The sequence below is a fragment of the Cervus canadensis genome, chromosome 5 (assembly GCF_019320065.1).
Source record: "Cervus canadensis isolate Bull #8, Minnesota chromosome 5, ASM1932006v1, whole genome shotgun sequence".
Lineage (NCBI taxonomy): Eukaryota > Metazoa > Chordata > Mammalia > Artiodactyla > Cervidae > Cervus > Cervus canadensis.
This window is the reverse complement of record NC_057390.1, coordinates 57,879,261-57,904,436: the sequence shown is the minus strand read 5'-3', so window position 1 is coordinate 57,904,436 and position 25,176 is coordinate 57,879,261. Positions and strand designations below refer to the sequence as shown.

Genomic DNA, 25,176 nt, shown 5'->3' with positions numbered 1-25,176 from the left:
ATTTCATGCCACTGAACCATTTTTCTAAACTTTTTCTTAAATTTAATGAGAAAGGAGAAATCCTTCAAATTTATTTCACTGATGATTTCCAAATCGACTCCATTTTGTAATAATTCAGCTTGTATAAAAGCCAAGAATTCAGGACAAATACAGGAAATGAAAGCAAAAGTAAGAAGAAACTTCTATCAAGAAATTCAGGCTAAAGAAAATGGCAATGGTGTACCTCTCCCAAACTCACCACCCTCGGCCCCTCCCGCTAAGGACAGCACTGTTCTTCTGAGCAGGCAGTGCTTATATTTAAGTTACACACACACACACACACACACACACACACACACACACACACAGAGGTACAATGAGAGAACTGTTCTCCTATTAAGCCATTCTACAAACATTTAATACATTCAACACATACCTTTCCTTTCAGCATATTCTCAAGTGTTCTGACCAGTCTAGTTTACTCTAATGATCTAGTTGAAATAATCAACAAATACCACAAGGCAATTCAGATTGCCAGGATCTGAAAGGTAAATAACTCCAGGGGGAAAAAGCATTAGGGGAATAACAACAAACTGCTCCTCATCTAGCTACAAATTGTCTGAGGATATACTGATATTATATGTAACTAGCTCTTTTGTTTAAAGTTTGCAAAAAGCAAGATGATAGAATACAAATTTCTTTATTATTGTGGTCCTTATGATACATTTATGTTTGATACAGTTAGATTCTATAAAATTTAGGTGACAAGGAGTTGATTCTGATGCTCTTATACAACTTAAGAAATATCTTTCTCATTACCTCCATTTCTTAGTAATGAAATATTAATTACTGTCAATCAAATGTCAAAGGCAAGACAGGAAAAGGAGTTATAAAGTTTCTGTGTATTGATCAGAATTTCTCCAAAATAATTTTTATTGAAAAACAAGTCTCTTAAGGCAAAGAAGAATATTCTTTAAGCACTGAATTATTTTAAAGTAGCATATTCATCAGAACAATGTTTTATCATACCACTGAGCATAAGATTATTATAAGATATTGTATTTCAACAGCTGCTAGTTGTCAAAATGCTGATAAAAATTAATCATTATACCCAATTTATGTAAGACCAGAGAGACATACTCTGTATCATTAAATTTATGGTATAAAAAATTAGTGACTATACTATAAAGAAAACAATCATACAAAAAATTTTTAAGAGAAATCAGGTACTGAAAGAGAAAAAATGGGTAGGATAGTAAATTATTTACAGTGAATTGTGAATATTTTATTTTGTGGAGAGCTTAAGGTGTTAAAATACTAGGACAGTTTCGCATCTTCAAACTGGTAACTTTCCAAAATGGAGCTGAAGTACATAGGTGAATTGTTTCCCTAACCAGTTAAGCCTCTCTCTTATAAAGTCAGCGATTTTATTTTAATAGAATATAATTCATGAAACTATTCCATTTGCTCTGCTGTTAGCAATAGCACCTATATCCAATTATATATAGCAAATGCACCTATATCCAATTATATAATGCAAAGTTTCAATTCTATACAAATACATAATTAAACTTAGATTTTTAAGAGTCTGGTTTTGTGATTCACTTCATGGTTGTCTTAGAGCAAAAATTTATGTAGAAGCCTTCAACCTATTAACTACACCTTAAATAAGGCTGATGTGGCAGTAAACTAGAATGCCAAAAGTCCATTCCATTATGACAACGGAAGTTTCATTTACATATTACTGAGAGAACAGAAAAGAGAGACAAGTGAAAGTAGCAAACTGAAAAATCTTAAAACAAATACTTTTCTATTAAAAGTCTGGAGTGTCATTAGAACCCTACTGTAAAACAATTACCAAGTCTCTGTTCTTTGTCGGGGAGAAATAAGGCCTCATGCAGATTCATAACATCTTGTATGTGCTCGTATCTTTTGCTGCTGAATTTCTATGAATTAACATGTAAAAAATTGTTCAAATACACTGCTGGTTTTAAATATCTCTGGTGCAGTATTAGAGGTTTATTTTGATAGCTGACTGTCTTATTTATCAGCTTCCTCCCTCCAATTGGCAAAAAATAGAACTGAAAGCAACTCTGGTTGTCTTTCTCTCTTACTCATCTATATGAAAGGCATTTTAAGGTAGCTGGCAGGAAGCAAGAAGAATAAACTAAATGGCTCCAGCAATTTAGAAGAAAGACTGCAGTATATTACTGTGACTCAATAATAACTATACAAGTTATATGCCATCAAATTCATTTGGTATAAAGTTCAGACAGTTTTTCAGTTTATAGAAACCAGAATGCACAAGGCTGTGGTATTTTCCTTAACTCCCAGAAGTCACCTTTTAGTCAACTTACATTTGTCTCCACAGATAGACAGTTGTTAGAGACACGGTAATCATCCAGTAAAATGCTTTTTATTTCATTATCAATTTTAAATAAAACAGGAATGTCTATTGCAATGCAAAAGTATCATGCCCCTGCTTTACTCCCTTTAGTTTTAAGGCCTTTTGATGAAATGTAGACATTAATTCAAACCTCTAACAAATCTAAACTTTTAAATATTACTCAAAAATGTTACTTGGGGCTGTAAGATAGTGCCTTCTATTTACTGTTCTACAAAAAGAACAGTAGTTTATAGGACTTTCCCAGTGGTCCAGTGGTTAAGACTCCACGCTTCCACTGCAGGGGGCACGGGTTCAATTCCTGGTTGGGGAACTAAGATCCCATATGCTGCATACATGGCCCAAATAAAACAAAAAACCCAAAATTAAAATAATAATAATAATAAGCATAGTAAATTAAAGATAATAGAATATTAATAAAAGGGTGAGGTGGTGGTTTAGTCACTAAGTCGTGTCTGATTCTTGCAACCCCATGGACTGCAGCCCACCAGATACCTCTGTCTGTGGGATTTTCCAGGCAGGAATACTGGAATGGGTTGCCATTTCCTTCTCCAGGGAATCTTCCTGACTCAGGGCTCAAACCCAGGTCTCCTGCACTGCAGGTGGATTCTTTACTGACTGAGTGACCAGGGAAGCCCAATATAAAGGTTAACTACTATCTAAAGGTACAAAGTAATAAAATAGGTTATCCACATGATTGTATCATATCACTCACCAATATTTTCAAAAATTATAAAAACTACCAGGAGTCCTTAAAATGTTCTGGGCAAAGATTTCATTGAAAATCTGGTTATTGTTTGTTTTTAAAGGAACTTCATACAAAAACTTTCACTACATTTTAAAGAGTCAACCCATGTAACCACCCCTAAGGGTCCTAGGATTCATGGTTAAGAGCCTTCAAGTTGTGTGATACCAAGCTGGCTATGGCATCTATCTCCAGTGCCTGTCTACTGAGGGAAAGATGATTTCACAGGTCGAAATGATAGGGTAAGTGACTCCCTATTTCAATATAAATATATATTTCAGAAATCTTTTGCTTATAAAGTCTTGCTCTTTCGTCAAGAATATTCAATTGCAAAGCTAGTGATCATGAATTTCCATACCTGTTTTTTAACCTAATCAATTAACTAAGTAATTCCTTTATTCTCTCAAGTTTTCCTTCCAAGTTTATTGTTTTCCCCTCATTTTTAAAGTCTCTCTTCCATTTATTACTAACATGTACTGAATTTCTTACTATATACCAAGCATTATACTAGATTCTTTTTATGCCTTTAATATCGTTATTCTCACCTACTATTAATATTTTGTAAGATATCTCAGCTTTATAGATGAGAAAACAGAGGTTCTGAAAGGACAACTAAGTGTAAAGTCCAAATTTACACTGCTAATAAGTATGATTCAAAACCAGCTCTCACTGAGTCCTTGGGTCTTTGGCCTTGTTTTCCTATCTAGCGCTTCTCCAACTTTTCCTCTGGACTACCCTTAAGAGTAAAGGAGTAGACTGCATATCTCTGAGGACCTGGAAAGTGTATGATTCTGTGGAGATTTCATTGAAAAAAAATTCTTTTAAGTATATATTAGAGAAGAAAATTTACAATACAGAAAGACAGAAACTGCTACGTACCTTGAGGGATAAACACAGGTAAGTCTGAAGAGCTCCTAGAACGTTCTTGATAATTCAGTCCATATTAACTGATCCACCTGTGACTTCTGTTATATTAACACTTTCCAACTGTCACTATACACTGAGCAATAGTACACATTACTAGCCTTGTTTCATGTGTGTATGCCTCAGATCAGCTTGCAGCATCTGAGTGGAGACACGCTCGTGCATTCTCTGTAGTATTTCATTAGTACAGTTAGGCTCTAAACCCATTGTTTAGGACAATAAATCTTTGGTGAGTGAATGAGTAAATAAAGGGTAAATCCATGGGCTTCAGAGTCTGAAGACTTGAGTTTAGGACTAGGCTAAGTTGTTTTCTGTGTGCTTTAGAGCTGGTCACTTAACCTCTCTGAGATGAAGAAATTATAATAATACCCACTTTAGGGAGGTTTCATAAGGATTAAATGTGTGCTATGTGCTCAATCGTTCAGTTTTAGCTGATTTCCATATAGTCATAAGGTAGAGGAAATATTGATATTTACTAAGCAATTTCCCAAGATGAAAAACTTTTCAGAATTCTAAGGATCCCAATAATACAACTTATTAGTCCCTTGTGTGCTGTGCTTAGGTGCTCAGTTGTATCAACTCTTTGCCTCTTTGCAACCCCATGGGGTGTAGCTCGCCAGGGTCCTCTGTCCATGGGGATTCTCCAGGCAAGAATACTGGAATGGGTTACCATGCCCTCCTCCAGGGGATATTCCCAACCCAGGAATTGAGCCCAAGTGTCCTGCATTGCAGGCAGATTCTTTACCATCTGAGCCACCAGGGAAGTCCAAGAATACTGGAATGGGTAGCCTATCCCCTCTCCAGGGGAACTTCCCAACCCAGGAATCGGACCAGGTTCTCCTGCATTGCTGGCGGATTCTTTACCACCTGAGCTACCAGGGAAAGAGGTACTTACTTTGATAACATTTTGTATTCTTTAATAAAACTTTCCAAATATTATTTATGATTTATAAAGTTATTCATTGATCCATTGATATAATTTAATTTCAAGAGGCAGGTGAAGCAAGATCTTAACATGAACATATCATTTTGTCTAGCTAAGTAACTTTAGAAAGAAAAGTAAACTGTAATAAATTCCAATAAAATACAACATCTGTTTAATTGATCTAAGTATGAGGGCACAAAATCATTTTCATAATGGAATACATTTCACAATGTATAAAGTACTGTCTTATATACTCATCCATCCCATTTCATCTTCTGAATTTTTAATTTGCTGAAAAAGTACATAAGCAGGTGACCCCCAATGTTCCTAAAGGCACCTCCCTTCTGCATCAGAATTCTAATTCAGTAGGTCCAAGGTGGGCTTCCCTGGTGGTCCAGACAGTAAAGAATCTGCCTGCAAGGCGGGAAACCTGGGTTCAATCTCTAGGTCAGGAAGATCACCTGGACAAGGGAATGGCTACCCAGTCCAGTATTCTTGCCTAGAGAATTCCATGGAGAGAGGAGCGTGTCAGGCTATAGTCCATGGAGTTGCAAAGAGTTAGACATGACTTAGCAACTAACACTTTCACTTTTACTTTTAGTACAAGTTAGAACCCAGGAATCTGATTTGTTAAAAAAGGACATGGATGATTCAAGGCAGGAATACTTAAAGACTAACAACATCAACAGTTCTTTCTGTTACCACTATCATCCACAACATGAACCATATAAATTGATAGATTCACCACAGCTATATAGTGAATTTTTAATTCCTTAATTATTATATAATTTGACTAAATGGTTATAAATTACTACAACCCTAGAAAAATCAACCACTCTTTTTAAAATGAAATACTCAAGAAAATAGTCTATTGAACTATATGCTATTCCCAAAGTAACCATGATCTCTCATGGCTTGGCTCAAGTTAATCTAGCCACCTAAAGCACTCTCCAAATTTCCTGCAGCTAACTATCAGAAGCACTTAATCTCTTATCTAAAATCTCTTATTTGGATTTTAAGAAGGCAATACAGTGTCTATGCCTATACTACAGTGCCCAGATTACAGCACATTTCCAGTGAGGTCTGACGCAGCATCCGATAATCAGATGTATTATTTGTACAGCAAAACGAGTAAGTATTCACACTAAGTGGAATAAATAGTACAAATTGTCTCACTTCAGATCATGACAGGTTTTGGCATTAAATGAATTTGAACCAAATTTCAAAAAAATAAACACTTTTAAAAAGTCTTTAAGCAACAGGGATTTTGGATTTTGAGATTACAAATAAAGGACTGTAAAAACTTTATCTTTGAAAATAATATAAATGAATGTACATGCAAAACAACAGACTTACAAACATAGAAAACAACAGCAGTTACCACTGGGGAAAGGAGGAGCAGGTTAGGGTTATGGTTAAGAGATAACGAACTACTAATCACTATGTTCAAAATAGATAAGCAACAAGGATATAGTTTAGCACTGGGTATTATAACCATAATTGTGTAATAACTTTTAATAGAGTATTATCTGCAAAAAGACTGAATTACTATGCTATACACCAGAAATTAATTTAATACTATAAATCAACTATATGAAAGTGAAAGTGTTACTTGCTCAGTCATGTCTGACTCTTTGCAGCCCCATGGACTGTAGCCTGCCAGGCTCCTCTGTCCATGGAATTCTCCAAGCAAGAATACTGGAGTGGGTAGCCATTCCCTTCACCAGGGTATCTTCCTGACCCAGGGATGGAACCCACGTCTCCTATATTGCAGGCAGATTCTTTACCATCTAAGCTTAAGGGCTTAAGAGAGGCCCTGCTTCACTTGAAATTTGAGTGGGTAGCCATTCCCTTCACCAGGGTATCTTCCTGACCCAGGGATTGAACCCACGTCTCCTATATTGCAGGCAGATTCTTTACCATCTAAGCTTAAGGGCTTAAGAGAGGCCCTGCTTCACTTGAAATTTAATAACCTTATCTTTTAGGTTTCAAGTTATAAATCACCCTCAACAGAAAGCTTCCCCTCATCAATACTGGGTTAGTACTCTTGTGCACATTTAAACCCTATACTCACTTCTATTGTAGTGGTTGCCTATTTATTTCGGCAACCCCCCACCACCACCACCCCAGACTGTAGGACACTTTGAGTCAAGAGCCACATATTTTTCATTATTATACTCTCAAAAACTAGCAAATATCTGTGACATAGTATTCATTGAATAATAGTTAGTGAATGAATACGGAGAAGGCAATGGCACCCCGCTCCAGTACTCTTGCCTGGAAAATCCCATGGACGGAGGAGCCTGGTAGGCTGCAGTCCATGGGGCCGCTAGGAGTTGGACATGACTAATCGACTTCACTTTCACTTTTCACTTTCATGCATTGGAGAAGGAAATGGCAACCCACTCCAGTGTTCTTGCCTGGAGAACCCCAGGGATGGGGGAGCCTGGTGGACTGCCATCTCTGGGGTCACACAGAGTCGGACACGACTGAAGCAACTTAGCAGCAGCAGCAGCAGCGAATGAATAAGCAATTGTGAGTACCAAGACTTTAATCCAGTGAAGTTTTATATTGCTCTACCAGCTTGATCTGTAAAGCATGATTAACATCAATAAAGATAAATCTCTGCATGTTGAACTGGGACAAAAATCAAAATATCTAATCAAAAAGAATACTCAATCGCATATACATGTGATACACATGTGGTTTAGTCTCTAAGTTGCGTCTGACTTTTGCAACCCCCTCAACTATAGCACACCAGGCTCTTCTGTTTGTCCATGGCATTTCCCAGGCAATAATACCGAAATGGGTTTCCATTTCCTTCTCCAGGGGATCTTGCTAGCCCAAGGACAGAACCACTGTCTCCTGCACTGCAGGGAGGTTCTTTAGCACTCAGCCTCAGGAAGATCCCCTGGAGGAGGCAATGTCACCCACTCCAGTATTCTTACCTGGAGAATGCCATGGACAGAGGAGCCTGGCGGCCTCAGTACATAGAGCTGCACAGAGTCAGAGAGGACTGAAGTGACTTAGCACACTGAATGGCACAGGTGACAATATGAAAATAGAGCTTTGTAAATAAAACTTTCCCTGAAATGTGTTAGCTAGCACATTTTACACAGTAAATTAGTACATGAAATAAACTGTTTAACATGAAGTAGTTTAATTACTATTTTAACACAGGGTTTTTCTGCATTTACACATAGATAAATACAGTACAGTGGACTTTAGGTGTCAATCCCTGTAAGGTCCCTTCCTGCATCAGAATTTTAGAATGGAGGGTGTTAAAAAGGTAACTTGCTTTCTCCTAATTAATATAATTTAATTAAACTGACAACTTAAAAATGACAAACAGGCAAGGTGAAAATGGAAAACTAAATAGGTGTTTAAGCAAACAGGCAGTTACACAAGAATTTTGGGTTTTTGAGAATTCTGTCAGGCTCAAGGCATATATGATCATTCTTGGGCATACCTTTCTTTTTCTGTAATGCAACAAAATTGTCCCCATTATTTTTTCTTTTCTAAAAAAATATTATTTACGTATGGCTGTCCTGCGTCTTTGTTGCACGGCATGAGTTCTTAGCTGCTGTGCGTGAGCTTTCTCTAGTTGTGGCAAGTGGGGGCTACTCTTTAGTCGTGGTACGTGGGCTTCTCACTATGGTGGATTCTCTTGTATGGAGCACAGGCTCCAGGGTGCATGGGCTTCAGTAGTTATGGCTCACAGGCTCAGCAGTTGTGTCACCTGGACTTAGTTGCCCTGTAGCATGTGGGATATTAGTTCTTGGACCAGGGATCTAACCTGTGTCCCCTACACTGACTGGCAGATTCTTTACTACTGGACCACCAGGTAAGTCCCCATTATTTTCTTTTAAAGGAGATTAAATTTTTCTCCAGAAACACAATCTGAGGTATTTCCAAGCTGGAACGACATATTAAATATTTAATCTAAGGAAAATAAAGGAGAAAAAACAGGGTGTGTGTGTGTGTGTGTGTGTGTGTGTGTGTGTGTGTACTTTTTCTGAAATTTAACCCCAATGAGAGTGAGCTGACTGACAAAGTTTCATTTAACTACTAGACATATCTAGAATACTCTATCTAATTTACATAGTCAATCACCATACAATCATATATAACAGAAAGTTGACAGGATAATTAAAAGATCAGGAAAGGCTGTCTGAACTATGTACGAGCTTTCTATTCTAAATGCAGGAGTTTAATTCTCAGGAGGTTGGAGGAAAAGCTCTACTGCTTCTAATATCAAGTTAAACACTTTTTGTATGAAAACAAGAACACATACTATTAATTCTCAAGGGAAAAAATAATTAATTTTGAACCTTAGGCTTATCAGGTCAGAAAGATGATCTATAATAAAGTCTACAAAAATTAAAAAGGAATTTTTTTTGTAGCTTGATAACCTTTTCTAACATGCCAATAACTTTTAGCGAGTTTCCAAACTGACATTGTTCAAAAGTAGACTTCATTCTTTACAGAAGAAATGATACAGTATCTAAGATTAAATAATCTGGTTTTTAAAAAGTAGGGATGAAATAAGTTTATCAAAGTAGTGAAGATTACTGAAGCTGGGAGATGGGTACATAGAGGTTTATTACTCCTTCTACACCTTTTTTTTTTTCTTTTTTACATTGAAGTACAGTTAATTTGCATCCCTGGTGGCTCAATGGTAAAGAACCCTCCTGCCAATGCAGAAGATACAAGTTCAGTCCCTCGGTTGGGACGATCCCTTGGAAAAGGAAATGGCAACCACTCTAGTACTCTTGCCTGGGAAATCCCATGGCCAGAGGAGCCTGGCGGCCTCCGTCCATGGGGTCACAAAAGAGCCAGACATGACTTAGTGACTAAACAACAACACAGTTAATTGACAATGTTCATTTACAATGTTCTGTTAGTTTCTGGTGTACAGCAAAGTGATTCAGGTACATATAGAGAAACATACCTATATATACCCTTTTTCACATTCTTTTCCATTATAATTTATCAGAAGATAATGGACACAGTTCCCTATGCTATACAGTTTAAGACTTTGTTGTTTATCTATTTCATATATAGTAGTTTATATCTGCTAATCCCAAATTCCTAATTTATCCCTCCCCTCCCCTTTCCCCTTTGGTAATTGAAGTTTGTTTTGTTTTGTTTTTCAGTGTCTGTGAGTCTGTTTCTGTTTTGTAAATAAGTTCATTTGACTATTTTTTAGATTCCACATATAAGGGTTATCACATGATATTTGTCTCTGACTTACTTTACTTAGTATGATAATCTCTAGGTCCATCTACATTGCTAAGCATTTGTTTTTTTTCTCTTTTGAAAGAAAAACTAAAGGTAATTTATCAAAATATGGCTTTGTGAAATCAAGGAGATCAAGATACCAACTTGATTTTAGAGGAAGAATCAAACTTAAATTTAATATAGTCAAAAAGTCTGTAATTTTATACTGTTTGCACTGTAACTGTTTGAGCTATTATATCATCTCACTCTTGGTATAATCTTGTCAGTTGTTTGGTTGGGCAAGCAATCTTGTTCAACACAATCTAATAAAAGAAATAAAACTAAGGATCATTTATAGTACTGTCTTGGAATTAATATCCCATCCTACCCATTGAAAAGGCTTCTGAAAGTAGGATCAAATAAATGGCAATTAAAAAGACACCGAGGACTCAGATTGTCCTTCTCACTGGTCACATGTAGAAATAATAGAAAAGACCAGATATGTGGCCCCAAGAAAACACATTTTAATACCCCATAGATCTCCTCTAAGGAGGACATAGCACTTCTAGTTGATCTCTATGCTTATTAATTAAATTTATTAGGTTAACAGATAAAAACATAGAGGTCTATTGCTCTGTAGTGGGGGGCTCAATTTTTGTTTTGGTTGGCTTGGGTTTTTTTTGCTCTTCTTTTCAACGATCTCATCAGGAATACATACTACCCTAAACTCACACATGTCTCTCTTGCCTTTATCTGATCTTTCTTTACTCTGCTTTGAATGTCTTTTTTGCATAACCTCATTTTTCCTTAAAAACTAAGCTTCATAGCTACTTCCTGCAGTAAGTCTTCCTAGACTCTGCCATCCTTTTTTCTCATCTTTCTTTCTTTACTTTTATGACACCTTTACTAGATTATAAACTTTAGGAGGACAGGTTACTTTATTCTATCAAATAAGTCTTCTTTAGTTTTTCAATGATTCACCATTATTTCATATAGCAATAAGAAAGAAAAAAACACTACCAGTTATAATTGTAGGACACCAGAAATGTAAGGTGATTTCAATTTCAGAGAAGCTAAAATGTGAGGGAAAAATATTCATCTCAGAATCGATGAAATTCTGCATGTCTTGACTCTGTATTTCAATATTAATAAAATATCATATAGAACATGCATATTAAATGTTTGCAGAATGACTGGATAAATGAATGAATTCATCCCAGATTGGCACTTTTCATTGGTATGCATTTTTTGATTCATTCAAAAAACCAAAAGAATATAAAGAATAAAAATGTTTAGACTTTAAAAATTAAGACCTATGAATATATTTTGCAGACATAGGTTCTGATTTTAGTTGGATAATGAAAAGCACCAGGAAGGAAAATTTTTTTTCTAAATATAACTATTATGGTTTCACATTAAAAAAACAAAACAAAACAAAACAGAAAAAAACCCATAATGTCAATTGCCTGAGTGAATAAACATTATTACATTATGGTAGATAAAACAGAAATATGTTGTTTGTAGTATCCATTCTTGATAATGTGCACTAATAATATGGAAATGAATTGTAAATAACAAAGCATAATTTAAAATTCAATTACAACTATTTTAAAAGTATATTCATATTGTTACTAACACAGACTATCAGATCCAGAGGTAGATATTAAAAACTAACTAGCACTTGTTAGTGGCTCAGATGTGAGCCTGCAATGCAGGAGACCTGGGTTCAATCTCTGAGTTGGGAACATCCCCTGGAGGAGGGCATGGCAACCCACTCCAGTATTCTTGCCTGGAGAATCCCATGGACAGAGGGAGCCTGGCGGGCTACAGTCCATGGGGTCACAAAGAGTTGGACATAACTGAGTGACTAAGCACAGCATAGCACTTGATAAGTAGCAGAAAACAAACTGGTTCTTAACATTGGATTAAATTTATAAGTGGAAGATGCTGGAAGTCAAAATCTGAAAACTTTAGAAAGATGAAAATATTTTAAAGTTTAATCCAAGTGAAAAGTTTACAAGTTGCCTTGTCATTCCTTTGAAATAATGGTACAGGTAACAAGTCTAGATACTAAGAGGTATAAGTGGTATAAAGGAGTAGAAAACATAAAATCCTACAATAATAAATTTTGAAACCTAACTTCCTTTCCTTTATATTTTTCTATGTCCTCTAAAATAACATTATGAAAATAGCTCCTCTTTACTGAGCTCGCTGCTTTACATACATTATTTCTAATCTTCAATAACCTATAGGGCAGATATTAACACTATCATTTTATACCTGAGTACACTGAAGCTATAAAAGATTAAATAACTTGTTCAAGGTCACAAAGGTAGCAGTGGTAAAATCACCTCTAAAGTTTTGACTTATGTATAAGTAGCTTTTTGGTCCAAGGAAGAAAGTTTGGCAAATAACTGGGAAATCTTCTCTTTGCCCAGAAACAAAAGAAAAAATAAAATGAAGGCAGCATTATCTCAACTTAACACAAAGAGGCAGGAAGGTTGCCTTGAGAAAAAATATGCAGAATTCTGGTGACTGATCAATTCTGGAATTCCATTTTGTAATATCTAACATCAGTCAAGTAATTAATCTCAAAAACTTTTAGACTGAATATGTACAATAATTAAAGACTACCTTTACTAACCTAATACATATATACTTCCCAAGTTTATCACTAAAGAAAGCAGATTTAAAACTTCTCTATGATTCTACAATTTCAAATTATTTATTTTCATTTTGCCACTATGGGAAATCACTACTGCAAAGGAGTTAAGGGCAAAGGTCATGGAGAAAGACAAGACTGGATAAAATCCTGACTTCTCAGATATATAACCTTAAGAAAATTACTTAACCTCTCTAAGACTCACTTTCTTTATCTGTAAAATAAGGTCATTAGTATCTGACTCAGAGGGTTACCACAGTGAGTAAACGAGATAATGTGCATATAGCATTTCACACAGTACCTGATATACAGTAAGGGTCCAATAAATGTGTTAGGGTAATATATTATGGAGACTTTTATGTTTTATTTGGATATTTTATACTAAGCAAAAATTTTAAATTTTAAAGATTGTGGGGTTATAACACAAAGTGCAAAGAAAATAAAGATTAAAATTTCATTTCTGAATGCTCTTTGGAGCATGCCTTCTCAGTGTTGCAACAATTTACCAAGAGATTTTCATAAAAAAATCAAACTTTAAAAGAGAAAAAGACAGACTGCTAGTCCTTTGAAATTCATTAGGTCTTCTCTATGTGATATGGAAACATATTTAAAACATAAAGCAGAGCACAATATTGTAACAGGTCCCGGCTACATGAACACAACTGTTTCTCTTAGAACAGAGTCAATTTCCTCATCCACCACTGAGGGGAGCTGTAATCTAGGAAAAGGTTTATATGAAACCACAAGGTTATTTTTCAACTTTCTCAAACCTTAATATATTGATTTAATAAACTCTTATTAAAATACCTTATAAACTAACTTGACAAGTACACCTGCACTCTCTTTTGGAGGCGTTACAAGAAATAATAAAGCTTATTATCTCTATGGAACCATAACAGTGGAATCTCTATTCTTCCTTGCTTTTTCTTTTTAGCACTTATTTGAGCTACAACATATGTTAACATATATTTAACATACATTACATATTTATATTATCTAACATAGTATATATTTAACACACATTTATTTTTATTCTTTCTCTCTCATACACACATACACACAAACAGAAATTCCATGAGGAAGAGATTTTTTTTTTTGCTTTATATACCACTCTATTTCCAGCACCCAGAACAAGTGTCCAGCACAAAATACATACTCAGTGAATTAACTGCTACTGAATGAATGAATTCTGGTTCATTTAATTTGAAAGCTTCAGATATATTGTAAGATGATGTCAAATAAAGTGAACTGCTACTGCCTGAAAAATGTAATGTCTACTTATCATGAATTTAGGTTTAAAAGAAAATTTCTAAGAACAATTTTTTAATCATATAGATGAGTATACAGAGATCCCATGAGAATGACTTAGTATATATTTATAGTAGAATATCTCTTAAATGATCTGAATGTCATAGAGAATTGGTCAATTAAAGGGAAAAATCATGAATATTGATACACAAACATTTTAATTTTATTTAATACATATTAACATGCTTCATTCACCAGTTTTCATGGCCTCTTCTTAAGAGGATAACTTTGTTGATCATCTTTTCATATAATCAACAGTTATAATGCATCATTAGTGTATTTTCAATCACTTATTTTAATTAATTTTTATTAGAGTATAGTCCTTTACAATGTTGTTAGTTTCTGTGGACAGCAAAGTGAATCAGCTATACACATACATACATACATACACTCTTTTTGGATTTCCTTCCCAATGAGGTCACCACAGAGCACTGAGTAGAGCTCCCTGCACTACAGAGTAGGTTCTCCTTGTTGCTGTAGTTCAGTCAGTCTCTCAGTTGTGTCCAGCTCTTTGCGATCCCATGGACTACAGCACTCCAGGCCTCCCTGTCCTTCACCGTCTCCCGGAGTTCACTCAAAGTCATGTACACTAAGTCGGTGATGCCATCCAACCATCTCATCCCCTTCTCCTCTGTCATCCCCTTCTCCTCCCGCCTTCAATCTTTCCCAGCATCAGGCTCTTTTCAAAAGAGTCAGTTCTTCACATCAGGTGACCAAAGTACTGGAGCTTCAGCTTCAGCATCAGTCCTTCCAATGAATATTCAGGACTGATTTCCTTTAGGATGGACTGGTTTGATCTCCTTGCAGTCCAAGGCACTCTCAAGAGGCTTCTCCAGCACCACAATTCAAAGGCATCCATTCTTCGGCGCTTGGTTGTTTTTATTACCCAGCTCTCACATCCGTACATGACTACCAGAAATCCATAGCTTTGACTAGACGGACCTTTGTTGGCAAAGTAATTTTTTAAATGTCTCTGCTTTTTAAAATGCTGTCTAGTTTTGTCATTGCTTTTCTTCCAAGCAGCAAGCGTTTTTAAATTTCATGGCTGCAGTCACCATCCACAGTGATTGTGGAGCCCAAGAAAATAAAGTCTGCCACTGTTTCCATTGTTTCCGCATCTATTTGCCATGAAGTAATGGGACCAGATGCCATGATCTTCACTTTTTGAATGTTCAATTTTAAGTCACCTTTTTCACTCTCCTCTTCCACCTTCATCAAGAGGCTTTTTAATTCCTTTCTGCTTTCTGCCATAAGGGTGGTGTCATCTGCATACGAGGTTATTGATATTTCTCCCAGCAATCTTGACTCCAGCTTGACTCCAGCCCCGCAATCTTGATTCCAACCCAGCATTTTTCATGATGTACTCTGCACATAAGTTAAATAAGCAGGGTGAAAATATACAGCCTTGATGTACTTCTTTCCCAAACTGGAACCAGTCCATTGTTCTGGATCCGGTTCTAAATGTTGCTTCTTGACCTGCATACAGGTTTCTCAGAAGGCAGGTAAGGTGGTCTGGTATTCCCATCTCTTGGAGAATTTTCTAGTTTGCTGCGATCCATACACTCAAAGGCTTTAGCATAGTCAATGAAGCAGAAGTAGATGTTTTTCTGGAGTTCCCTTGCTTTTTCTATGATCCAGTGGATATTGGCAATTTAATTTCTGGCTCCTCTGCCTTTTCTAAATCCAGCCTAAACATCTGGAAGTTCTCGGTTCACACACTGTTGAAGCCTAGCTTGAAGGATTTTGAGCATTACTTTGCTAGCATGTGAAATGAGCACAACTTTGTGGTAGTTTGAACATTCTTTGGCATTGCCTTTCTTTGGGATTGGAGTGAAAACCGATCTTTTCCAGTCCTGGAAAACTCCTGAGTTTTCCAAATATGCTGGCATATTGAGTGCGGCACTTTCACAGCATCATGTTTTAGGATCTGAAATAGCTCGGCGGGAATTCCATCACCTCCACTAGCTTTGTTCTTAGTGATGCTTTCTAAGGCCCACTTGACTTCACACTCCAGGATGTCTGGCTCTAGGTGAGTGATCACTCCATCGTGGTTATCTGGGTCATTAAGATCTTTTTTGTATAGTTCTTCTGTGTATTTTTGCCACCTCTTAATATCTTCTGCTTCTGTTACATCCATACCACTCAGGTTCTCCTTAGTTATCTATTTTATATATAGTATCAATAGTATATATTTGTCAATCCCAATTCCCAATTCATCCTACCTCCCTCTTCCCCACTTGGCAGCCCTAAGTTTGTTCTCTACATCTGTGTCTCTATTTCTGGGTTGCAAATGAGTTCATCTGTATCATTTTTCTGGATTCTACATATAAGCAATTCAGTCACCTTTAAATGAAAGCAAGATGTAAGGACAAAAGAGAAATATCTGAATGCAAAATCCTTTCAGATTTTCGTAAATTTTCCCCCAATTTTTTACAGTTGCATTTTCACACCAGATTTAACAGCAGTTTCTAACAACTCACTTCTATCAACTGTTTCTAAAGCATTTTAACAGTTTTCATGAAATAATTCTTCAAACTGATAGTTCACTGGCCTAGGAAATATCTAATTAAATTATATAGTTACAACAGGCCAACAGCATTATAACAGGTCTTGTAAGGGGTCAAAAACAACTTACAACTCACTTGGGAGAGGTGTGTGTATAAGTATGTCAAAGAGTAGTAGCCTACTAACCATGTTGACACATGTGGGATTAAAACCAGGATGTCTTATGGATCGAATGGAAAGTATGAGGTAATCCATGTAAATGAAGTAGAGATTGACGAGAAGAGTTTCTACTGTAACGACATATGGATCCTTCATATACTGTCACTAGAGTTTACTTTTTAAATTTTTCTTCAATATAGTTAATGGATGCTCCTGTAATTCTGCTCTTAAAAACAATACTCCTTTAAGGATATGGAGTTTGACTAGATCATTCATTTACTCACTCCTTCACCAAACTAAATGGAGCACCTACTGTACAGAAGGTGTTATATTAAAAAAACTGTAGTGGATAAAGAAATAAGTAGAATAGAACTTCTTCCCTATTAAATTTACTTTGCCAAGCAAGAGCCCTGTTAGCACCTCAGAAAACTGACCTAGGTTTTTCCAGAACATAACACACATGCCCAATTCTAGTCTATCTTCCAGTTGAAAATATATTACTTTCTTTTGTTTTGTTTTAGGTTTAATTATATAAACTCATTCTTTCACATTAAATAGTTCACTATTTACGATGGCTGTCTTAATTTAAAGTATGTAACTTAGTTATGTCCTCCATCAAGTTGATGCATTTTAAAGAGTTTAGTCACAATATTCATGCTTTTCCCCATGAATTAAGAGTAAAACAATTTTACCATACTTAAGAAGTCTGGTAACTTTAACCTATGTAAATAACCTATGTAAATAATGGATACATTTAATATTTACCTTTTTCTGTTTAAACTCTTAAAAAATATACATTATGCTAGTCAAATAGGTCAAATCCCACAAATGTCTCTTTAAAAAAAAAACTGCTGTAAAAACAGGTAAAAGTCAACAATAAAAAAAATCATAAATTCATCTAATAAACTATTTGTTATTTCTTGCACTAGGCTCCTAGCAGTCATCACTATTATTGCTGTCACTATGATTAATAACTGAGGAATTGTGTGTTCCTCCCACATTCTGAATAATTTTACTTTACTTCAGATTAGCTCCTCAGCACCTAGATTTCCCTAAATTTTGACCATCTCTTTAAATATGGTGATTTTTGTTTTTTTAACACCCACAGCTGAGAAATTAGGTTTCTACTAGAAAAGCTAATATCTTCCTTTACATAAAAGGGAAGGATTTACATAAAATATTTACATAATTTACTTTGTAATAATTTACATAAAATATTGAAACCACAATTCAATATTCTTTCTTTCTTTCTAATCTGGCATAGGAAATGACTATTATAGCAACAACTGTAGGGGAAAAGAACTGTTGTGCTAAAAAAGTTCAGAATAGGAAACTTGCAATAATACTCCCATTCATTACAGAAATAATATACAGAAAATACTGAAGATATATGCCAATATTGACTTTTAAAGAAAGATATAAATTAGGGAGTTATTAACTGATTCCAAAATGACATGCTAGATAACTTTTAAATATTCATTCCCCATGAACTTGAAAACAAAAAACTTGATCTATAAAGAGATAATATTCAAAAAAGTTTATAAAAATATTCCTATTGACGGAAACAAAGTTATGGACCTAGAAAATCCCTATGATTTAGTAGAAACCTTTCATTTTATAGATGAAGAAATTAAGCCCTGAAAATAATCTCAAGGTCACCAGCTTTGAAGGCACATCAGGATATATACACAATTCTAATCAATCCAAAAGTCATGTCTTCTCTACACTAGGATATGGGCGAAAGGAAAATGCATTTTTTTCAAATAAGGAGGCAGAATGACAAGAAGTCAGAAAATCTTTCATCTATTAAAAAGCATAATGATGCCTGGGAATCCACAAATGCAGTGTTCTCTCTGCAACACAGAGTAAGGTCTCCAAAGTTTTCTGATGACACAGGAAAATTTAATCTCTAGTAAACAGTTCAATTAAAATGTTGGTTTTATAAAGTTTTTAAACAATATGAATAATAGTTAAAAGTCACCTATATTATTTTTTATTAGATTTTTGTGAATCTAATTTAGCAATAAATACTAGGAGAGAAGAAATGCTAATGTATTTTATTTTCCATTTTCCTACTATCACCATCCCCTCCTCGATCACTTTAGCAATAAATAAGCAAATCAGCTAAATAAGCTTCTGAGCTTATATATATTTTTCATAAAAAGGATACAAACATACTCTTCAACTTGAGAAACATATACTCCAATATGGAAAGGACGATTCAAAATATAACTTTTTATCTCATGATCCATTTAAATCTCACTGTCTTAATTTTAGTATACTTCTCTGCTGTGCTTAGTCACTCAGTCATGTCCAATTCTTTGTGATCCCAGGGATTGTGGCCTGCCAGGCTCCTCTGCCCATAGGGATTCTCCAGGCAAGAATACTGGAGTGGGTTGCCAACCCCTCCTCCAGGGTATCTTCCCAACCCAGGGATTGAACCTAGATCTCCTGCATTACAGGCAGATTCTTTACCATCTGAACCACCAAGGAAGCCCAAGAAATACTGTGGGGATCTTCTCCTTCTCCTGGGGATCTTTCCGACCCAGGAATCGAACTGGGGTCTCCTGCATTGCAGGCAGGTTTTTCACCAGCTGAGCTACTAAGGAAGCCCAGTATTTCTCTATTGACTTTTAAAATATTTTTATAAAATATATAACACAGAACTTAAATGATTTTTCCTAAAATTCTATAGATGTGAAAGTACTTTGCATCCAAACCTAATCTGTGGCATATAGCTTTTTTTAAAAAACTTGTATCTTTCAGTAACAGCTTATAATCTATTTCTCAGAAATTTAGAACTGCTGTGCCTCTATTCTAAGATTAATCAGATGTATAATAAGAACACCTTTCTAAACAAATATAAAGTTATTGTTTATGTATTTCTACCATTAGTTACAACCCAAAATTAACAGGCTAATTCTTTAGCACATCAAGTTAACAGAGCTATATAACAAGAGCCATAAATATTGAAAACCGTTAAAACCATCCACTGGGGAGAAGATTTTAACTCAATGAAAGCTAGCTTTTTGAGGCTGTAACCAATTTCAAGAAATACAAGTTTGTTTGTTTTCAAAACCTCAATGTTACTCCAAGTACAGTGTTCAAACCTATCACTACAGAAAAGTCAGAACTGTTAACACGTGTGAACCTTTAACACAATGACACCAGCTTGACATCCAGCCACCAGAACTCCTTCCACTGTATTTGGACATGATCTCCCTCCCAAGCTCCCCAGATCTTTATGTCTAAAAATGGCCCAGCTACTGTTCGAAAAAGTATAAGATTCCTTTTACCACTAAAATATAAAACAAAATCACTCACAGAAAGGAAGAACATGCTGTTTTATAAAGCATGTTATAAAACTGTTACAAATATATTTTAGAACCATAATAATGATCATGACAATGATAAAAGCTAATATTCATTGCAATTATTTAATCATCACAACCCTATAAATTGATTGCTGAGAAGTTAAGAAACTTACCATAATCACAGAGCTTATAAATGGAAGATCTAGGGCTTGCAATGCATCTCTCAGACTTCAGAACCCACATATAGTTTCATTGCCTGTCTTCCCTAATCTCCATTCAATAAACATTCATTAAACAACTACTACCCTTCCTGCAAGTCACCTGGGACTCCATCATAAAATGCAAACTAACTGAAAATGATTATTAAAGTACTACTTGAGAATCCCTCAACCCAAAGAGTTAAAGCATACATTTTATTTTCAAATATTTCTAGGATCATTCATAATTTCATTCAACAAATGTTTAAAAGAGCATTTATGTTATGTGAAAAGCACCATGTCAGATGCTAAATAGATAAAAAGATGAATAAGACACGATCCTTCCCTCAAACTCCCAACAGAATACATAGAGCATATACATAATTCAGTATTGATGAGTAATTTTACTTTTATGTTTTTAACAAAAATAGTGGATTGGCCAAAAAGTTCATTTGGGTTTTTCCATAACATCTTACAGAAAACCTGAAGGAAATTTTTGGCTGACTCAATGTTCACAAATAATTCTGCTACTGGTTATTATTTCACTTAAAAAATTCTAAAAGCTACAAATCACTAATTTTTTTATAAGGCAACATTTCTTCTACCACCAAAATGACCCTTAGTAATGTATATAGTTAAAAATATGAAAGGCGACAGAATTTACAATTAGCTTACATTTTCTATGACAAATGTCCACTCTTTATCTTCAAATTCCTCTGCATGAGGATCCTGTAACACAAGCAAAACATAAAGTTGAAATACATTTTTTTAATCCAGTCAACTCAATTAGGAAAATACAAACAGCCTTGATTTTAGCTTTTTACCAACTTTTTAAAAAGGGAGGGGCAGAGAGGGAGGGGGGAGGGGGGATCGGGATGGGGAATACATGTAAATCCATGGCTGATTCATGTCAATGTATGACAAAAACCACTACAATCTTGTAAAGTAATTAGCCTCCAACTAATAAAGATAAATGAAAAAAAAAAGAAAAGGAAGGGGCAGAGTGGCCTGCTTTTAAGAAACTTTCATAAATTATCTAAATTTAAAACATTATTTTTATTAAGAAATTCTCTATCTTACTTAGGTTAATACATATCATTATTTTCCATCATTGCATAAAGCAAGACAAAAGGAAACCATAAAAATATTTTATGACAGAGGCTATACATGGAATCTAAAAAAGTGGTACAAATGAACCTATTTACAAAACAGAAATAGAGGCAAAGATGTAAAAAACAAACTTGCGGTTACCAAGGGGAAACAGAGGGGAGGGATAAATTGGGAGATTGAGATTGAAATAGACACACTGCTATACATAAAACAGAGAACTAACAAGCACAGGTAGCTCTACTCAATACTCTGTAATGGTCGACACAGGAACAGAATCTAAAAGAGCGACTTCACGTATAGGTGTGACTGAGTCACTCGGATGTACAGCAGAAACTAACACAACATTGTAAATAATCTATACACCAATAAAAATTAATAAAAAAAAGAAACCCAGGGACAGATAACTTAGTGAGTCAACTACTAAGAAGAACTTTTTGTGCAGTGTTCAGTCACTCGGTCATGTCCAACTCTGTGACCCCATGGACTATAGCCCACCAGGCTCATTTATTAAAATACTGATATCCTTAAGCTGGAATCAAGATTGCCAGGAGAAACACAATAACCTCAGATATGCAGACACCACCACCCTCTGGCAGACAGTGAAGAGGAACTAAAAAGCCTCTTGATGAAAGTGAAAGAGGAGAGTGAAAAAGGTGGCTTAAAGCTCAACATTCAGAAAACTAAGATCGTGGCATCCGGTCTCATCACTTCATGGGAAATAGATGGGGAGACAGAGTCAGACTTTATTTTTTTGGGCTCCAAAATCACTACAAATGGTGATTGCAGCCATGAAATTAAAAGACGCTTACTCCTTGGAAGGAAAGTTATGACCAACCTAGACAGCATATTAAAAAGCAGAGACATTACTTTGCCAACAAATGTTTGTCTAGTCAAGGCTATGGTTTTTCCAGTGGTCATGTATGAACGTGAGAGTTGGACTGTGAAGAAAGCTGAGCGCCAAAGAATGGATGCTTTTGAACTGTGGTGTTGGAGAAGACTCTTGAGAGTCCCTTGGACTGCAAGGAGATCCAACCAGTCCATTCTAAAGGAGATCAGTCCTGGGTGTTCATTGGAACGACTGATGCGAAAGCTGAAACTCCAATACTTTGGCCACCTCATGCGAAGAGTTGACTCATTGGAAAAGACCCTGATGGGATTGGGGGCAGGAAGAGAAGGGGACGACAGAGGATGAGATGGCTGGATGGCATCACCGACTCGATGGACATAGGTTTGAGTAAACTCCGGGAGTTGGTGATGGACAGGGACGCCTGGCGTGCTGCGATTCATGGGGTCGCAAAGAGTCGAACACGACTGAGTGACTGAACTGAAGTATTCTGAACTCAAAGTATTACTTGAGGCAAGGTTTTCTTGGTGCAGAGGTTACAAATTATAAACATTTGGAATTTCAAAGTACTGCAAAGAATTTCATAACCTACACAAAATGACAAATCTGCTGTTGATACCCTCACCTGCCTTCCATCACCAGAGGCCTAAGAAAGGGTAACAGATCCTACAACCAAATGCAGCTTTCTTCTAAATGAGTCACACTTTAACCAAGTATTTGGCCACTTTAACCAAATATTTATTGGCTACTTATTATATAAGGAATTACAGAGGTGTTATATGGATTCAAACATAGTTGTCCTTGCTTTCAAAGACAAACACAACTAATCTAAATACATAGATGATGAATGAAATACATGACTTTACTAGAGATTAGAAGACAATACATTTCTTAGAGGAAGGAACAGGAAAAGCTTTACGAGTGAGGAAGCATTTAGACTAGGTGGGATTGTATAGGATTTCCACAGACACTAGAATAAGTAAAGGTGAAAGGTAACAGATTTTAAGACATAAAAGGAAAAGCAGTGGGATAGCATCGTAAGTGCATTTAACTTATTCAAGTTCAACTTCATGTTTTAGAGGTGGAGGAGGGATGGAGGTACTGAGCGTGAGAGTATGTGCACATAGATGCTATTCCCCTACTGTGTCTCATGGACCATATACTTCTCATAGGGAAGCTCCTTATTCATGACTGATTCCACTACAGTCTATTATTAACCTTCAGTTTCTAGTGCCACACCTGAGTTTGGGTCCTCATCACTTTGTGCCTAGGCTATTTCAAGATAAAAGTAACTGCAGCACTCTCAGTCTCTCTGCTCTCCAATTAATCTTGTACACAGATTAATTCTCCTAAACCACAGTTCTGACCATGTAAGTACCAACTAAGAGTTTTTTAATGATCCCTACAAGGGATAAATTCCAAACTCTTTCATTACTTCTTTATTTTTGTTTATTTTTCTACCTTAAAAGTATGGTGACTAGCTGCTTTTGAGGTGTCTTAAGGCAACTATGACAAATCCACACAGTGTAAATCCACACAGATAGTATAAAGACCTGCCAAAAAGGAATTTATTTGGTGGTGATGGGCAGGGGCAGGCAGGAAAGGGTAGAAAGGAAAAAGAGGTAGTGAACTCTACTTAACACTTATTTCCCCAGCCTGGCCCTGCCCAGGTTTGTGGAGGTTTATGGAGAATGACTACTGTAAATAAAGGTTAAAAGAATTTTTTTCATGAGAGATTTAGGACCCAAACAGTGCTACTTTAGAGACCAAGTAATAGTGTGTCACATTGCTTAGGAAAAAGATATATTACTATCCTTCCTGCTTGCTCCCCACCCAGACCACTGTTGAAGAACACAGCCTAGCTCTAGTGCAACTTTTATAATAGGTGTGTGTGTGTGTGTGTGTGTGGGTGTGTTGGTCAGTCATGTTCAACTCTTTGTGACCCCATGGACTATAGCCCACCAGGCTCCTCTGTCCATGAACTTCTCCAGGCAAGAATACTGGAGAGGGTTACCATGTCCACCTCCAGCGGATCTTCCCAACCCAGGGACTAAACCCAGGTCTCCTGCATTGCGGGCAGATTCTTTACCATCTAACCCACCAGAGAAGCTCCAATAGTAGTGGTATTAGTGATAATATGAAATATTTGCAAAGCACACACTCTGCCTCAGTCATTGTGTTAAGGGTTTTAATCATCACAACTACTTATGAAATAGGTATCATTTTTATTCCTAGTTAAAAGGACAGAAAACTGAGACCTAAAAGATGTAACTTCCCACAAATAAGTGTTAAAATTATGTGCCATTTCTAGGTCTGTCTGACTTTTAGCCATGTTGTTAGTTCAGTTTTATCTCTGTGTTCCCAGGGACCTAGAAAAGTACCTGGAACACAGTAGTTTCTCAAGAAAACGTGATTAATGAATTAATGAATATATGCCTTGAAACTTAACAAATATTGAATAGCACCTTATATATGACATACATTAATTCTCAAAGTTGATAAAACATTTTTTAGAAACACAGATGAAATATTACCCATCATAGAATAATTTTAATGAGACCAAGGGTCACATCTGGTAAGGCAAAGTCACTAAAAAGATGTAAAGGAGCAACAATAATGTTCATTTTTAAGTTACTTTAAAATGGTATATCTACAAAGTTCATTAATTATGTTATTGACTAAACAAAAACATTAGTAATGAAAGTTGCTTTCACCTTGAATCAATTAAGTCTTCTTTACATCCTGCTCTCTATTCTCTAGTGTCTCTTTTATTACCATTGAACTAAGGAGAAAAAGTGAAACAGCTTAAAGAGCCATTTCCCTTCTCAAAACCCTAACAGGCTTTTTTTCATTTACCAGAAATAGCTATTTTCAAGCTAA

At 35.8% G+C, this 25,176-nt stretch overlaps 1 protein-coding gene across 7 annotated transcripts in view; it reads right to left on the bottom strand.

The window, feature by feature from the left end:
* EHBP1 (EH domain binding protein 1) overlaps positions 1–25,176 on the bottom strand; it is a 427,094-nt gene that overhangs the window by 250,666 nt on the left and 151,252 nt on the right. For all 7 annotated transcript variants that reach the window (XM_043468858.1, XM_043468857.1, XM_043468863.1 and 4 more), the window contains exon 5: positions 21,018–21,071. In XM_043468858.1, the coding sequence (XP_043324793.1) occupies positions 21,018–21,071 (54 nt within the window). The remainder of the gene's footprint in view (positions 1–21,017; positions 21,072–25,176) is intronic.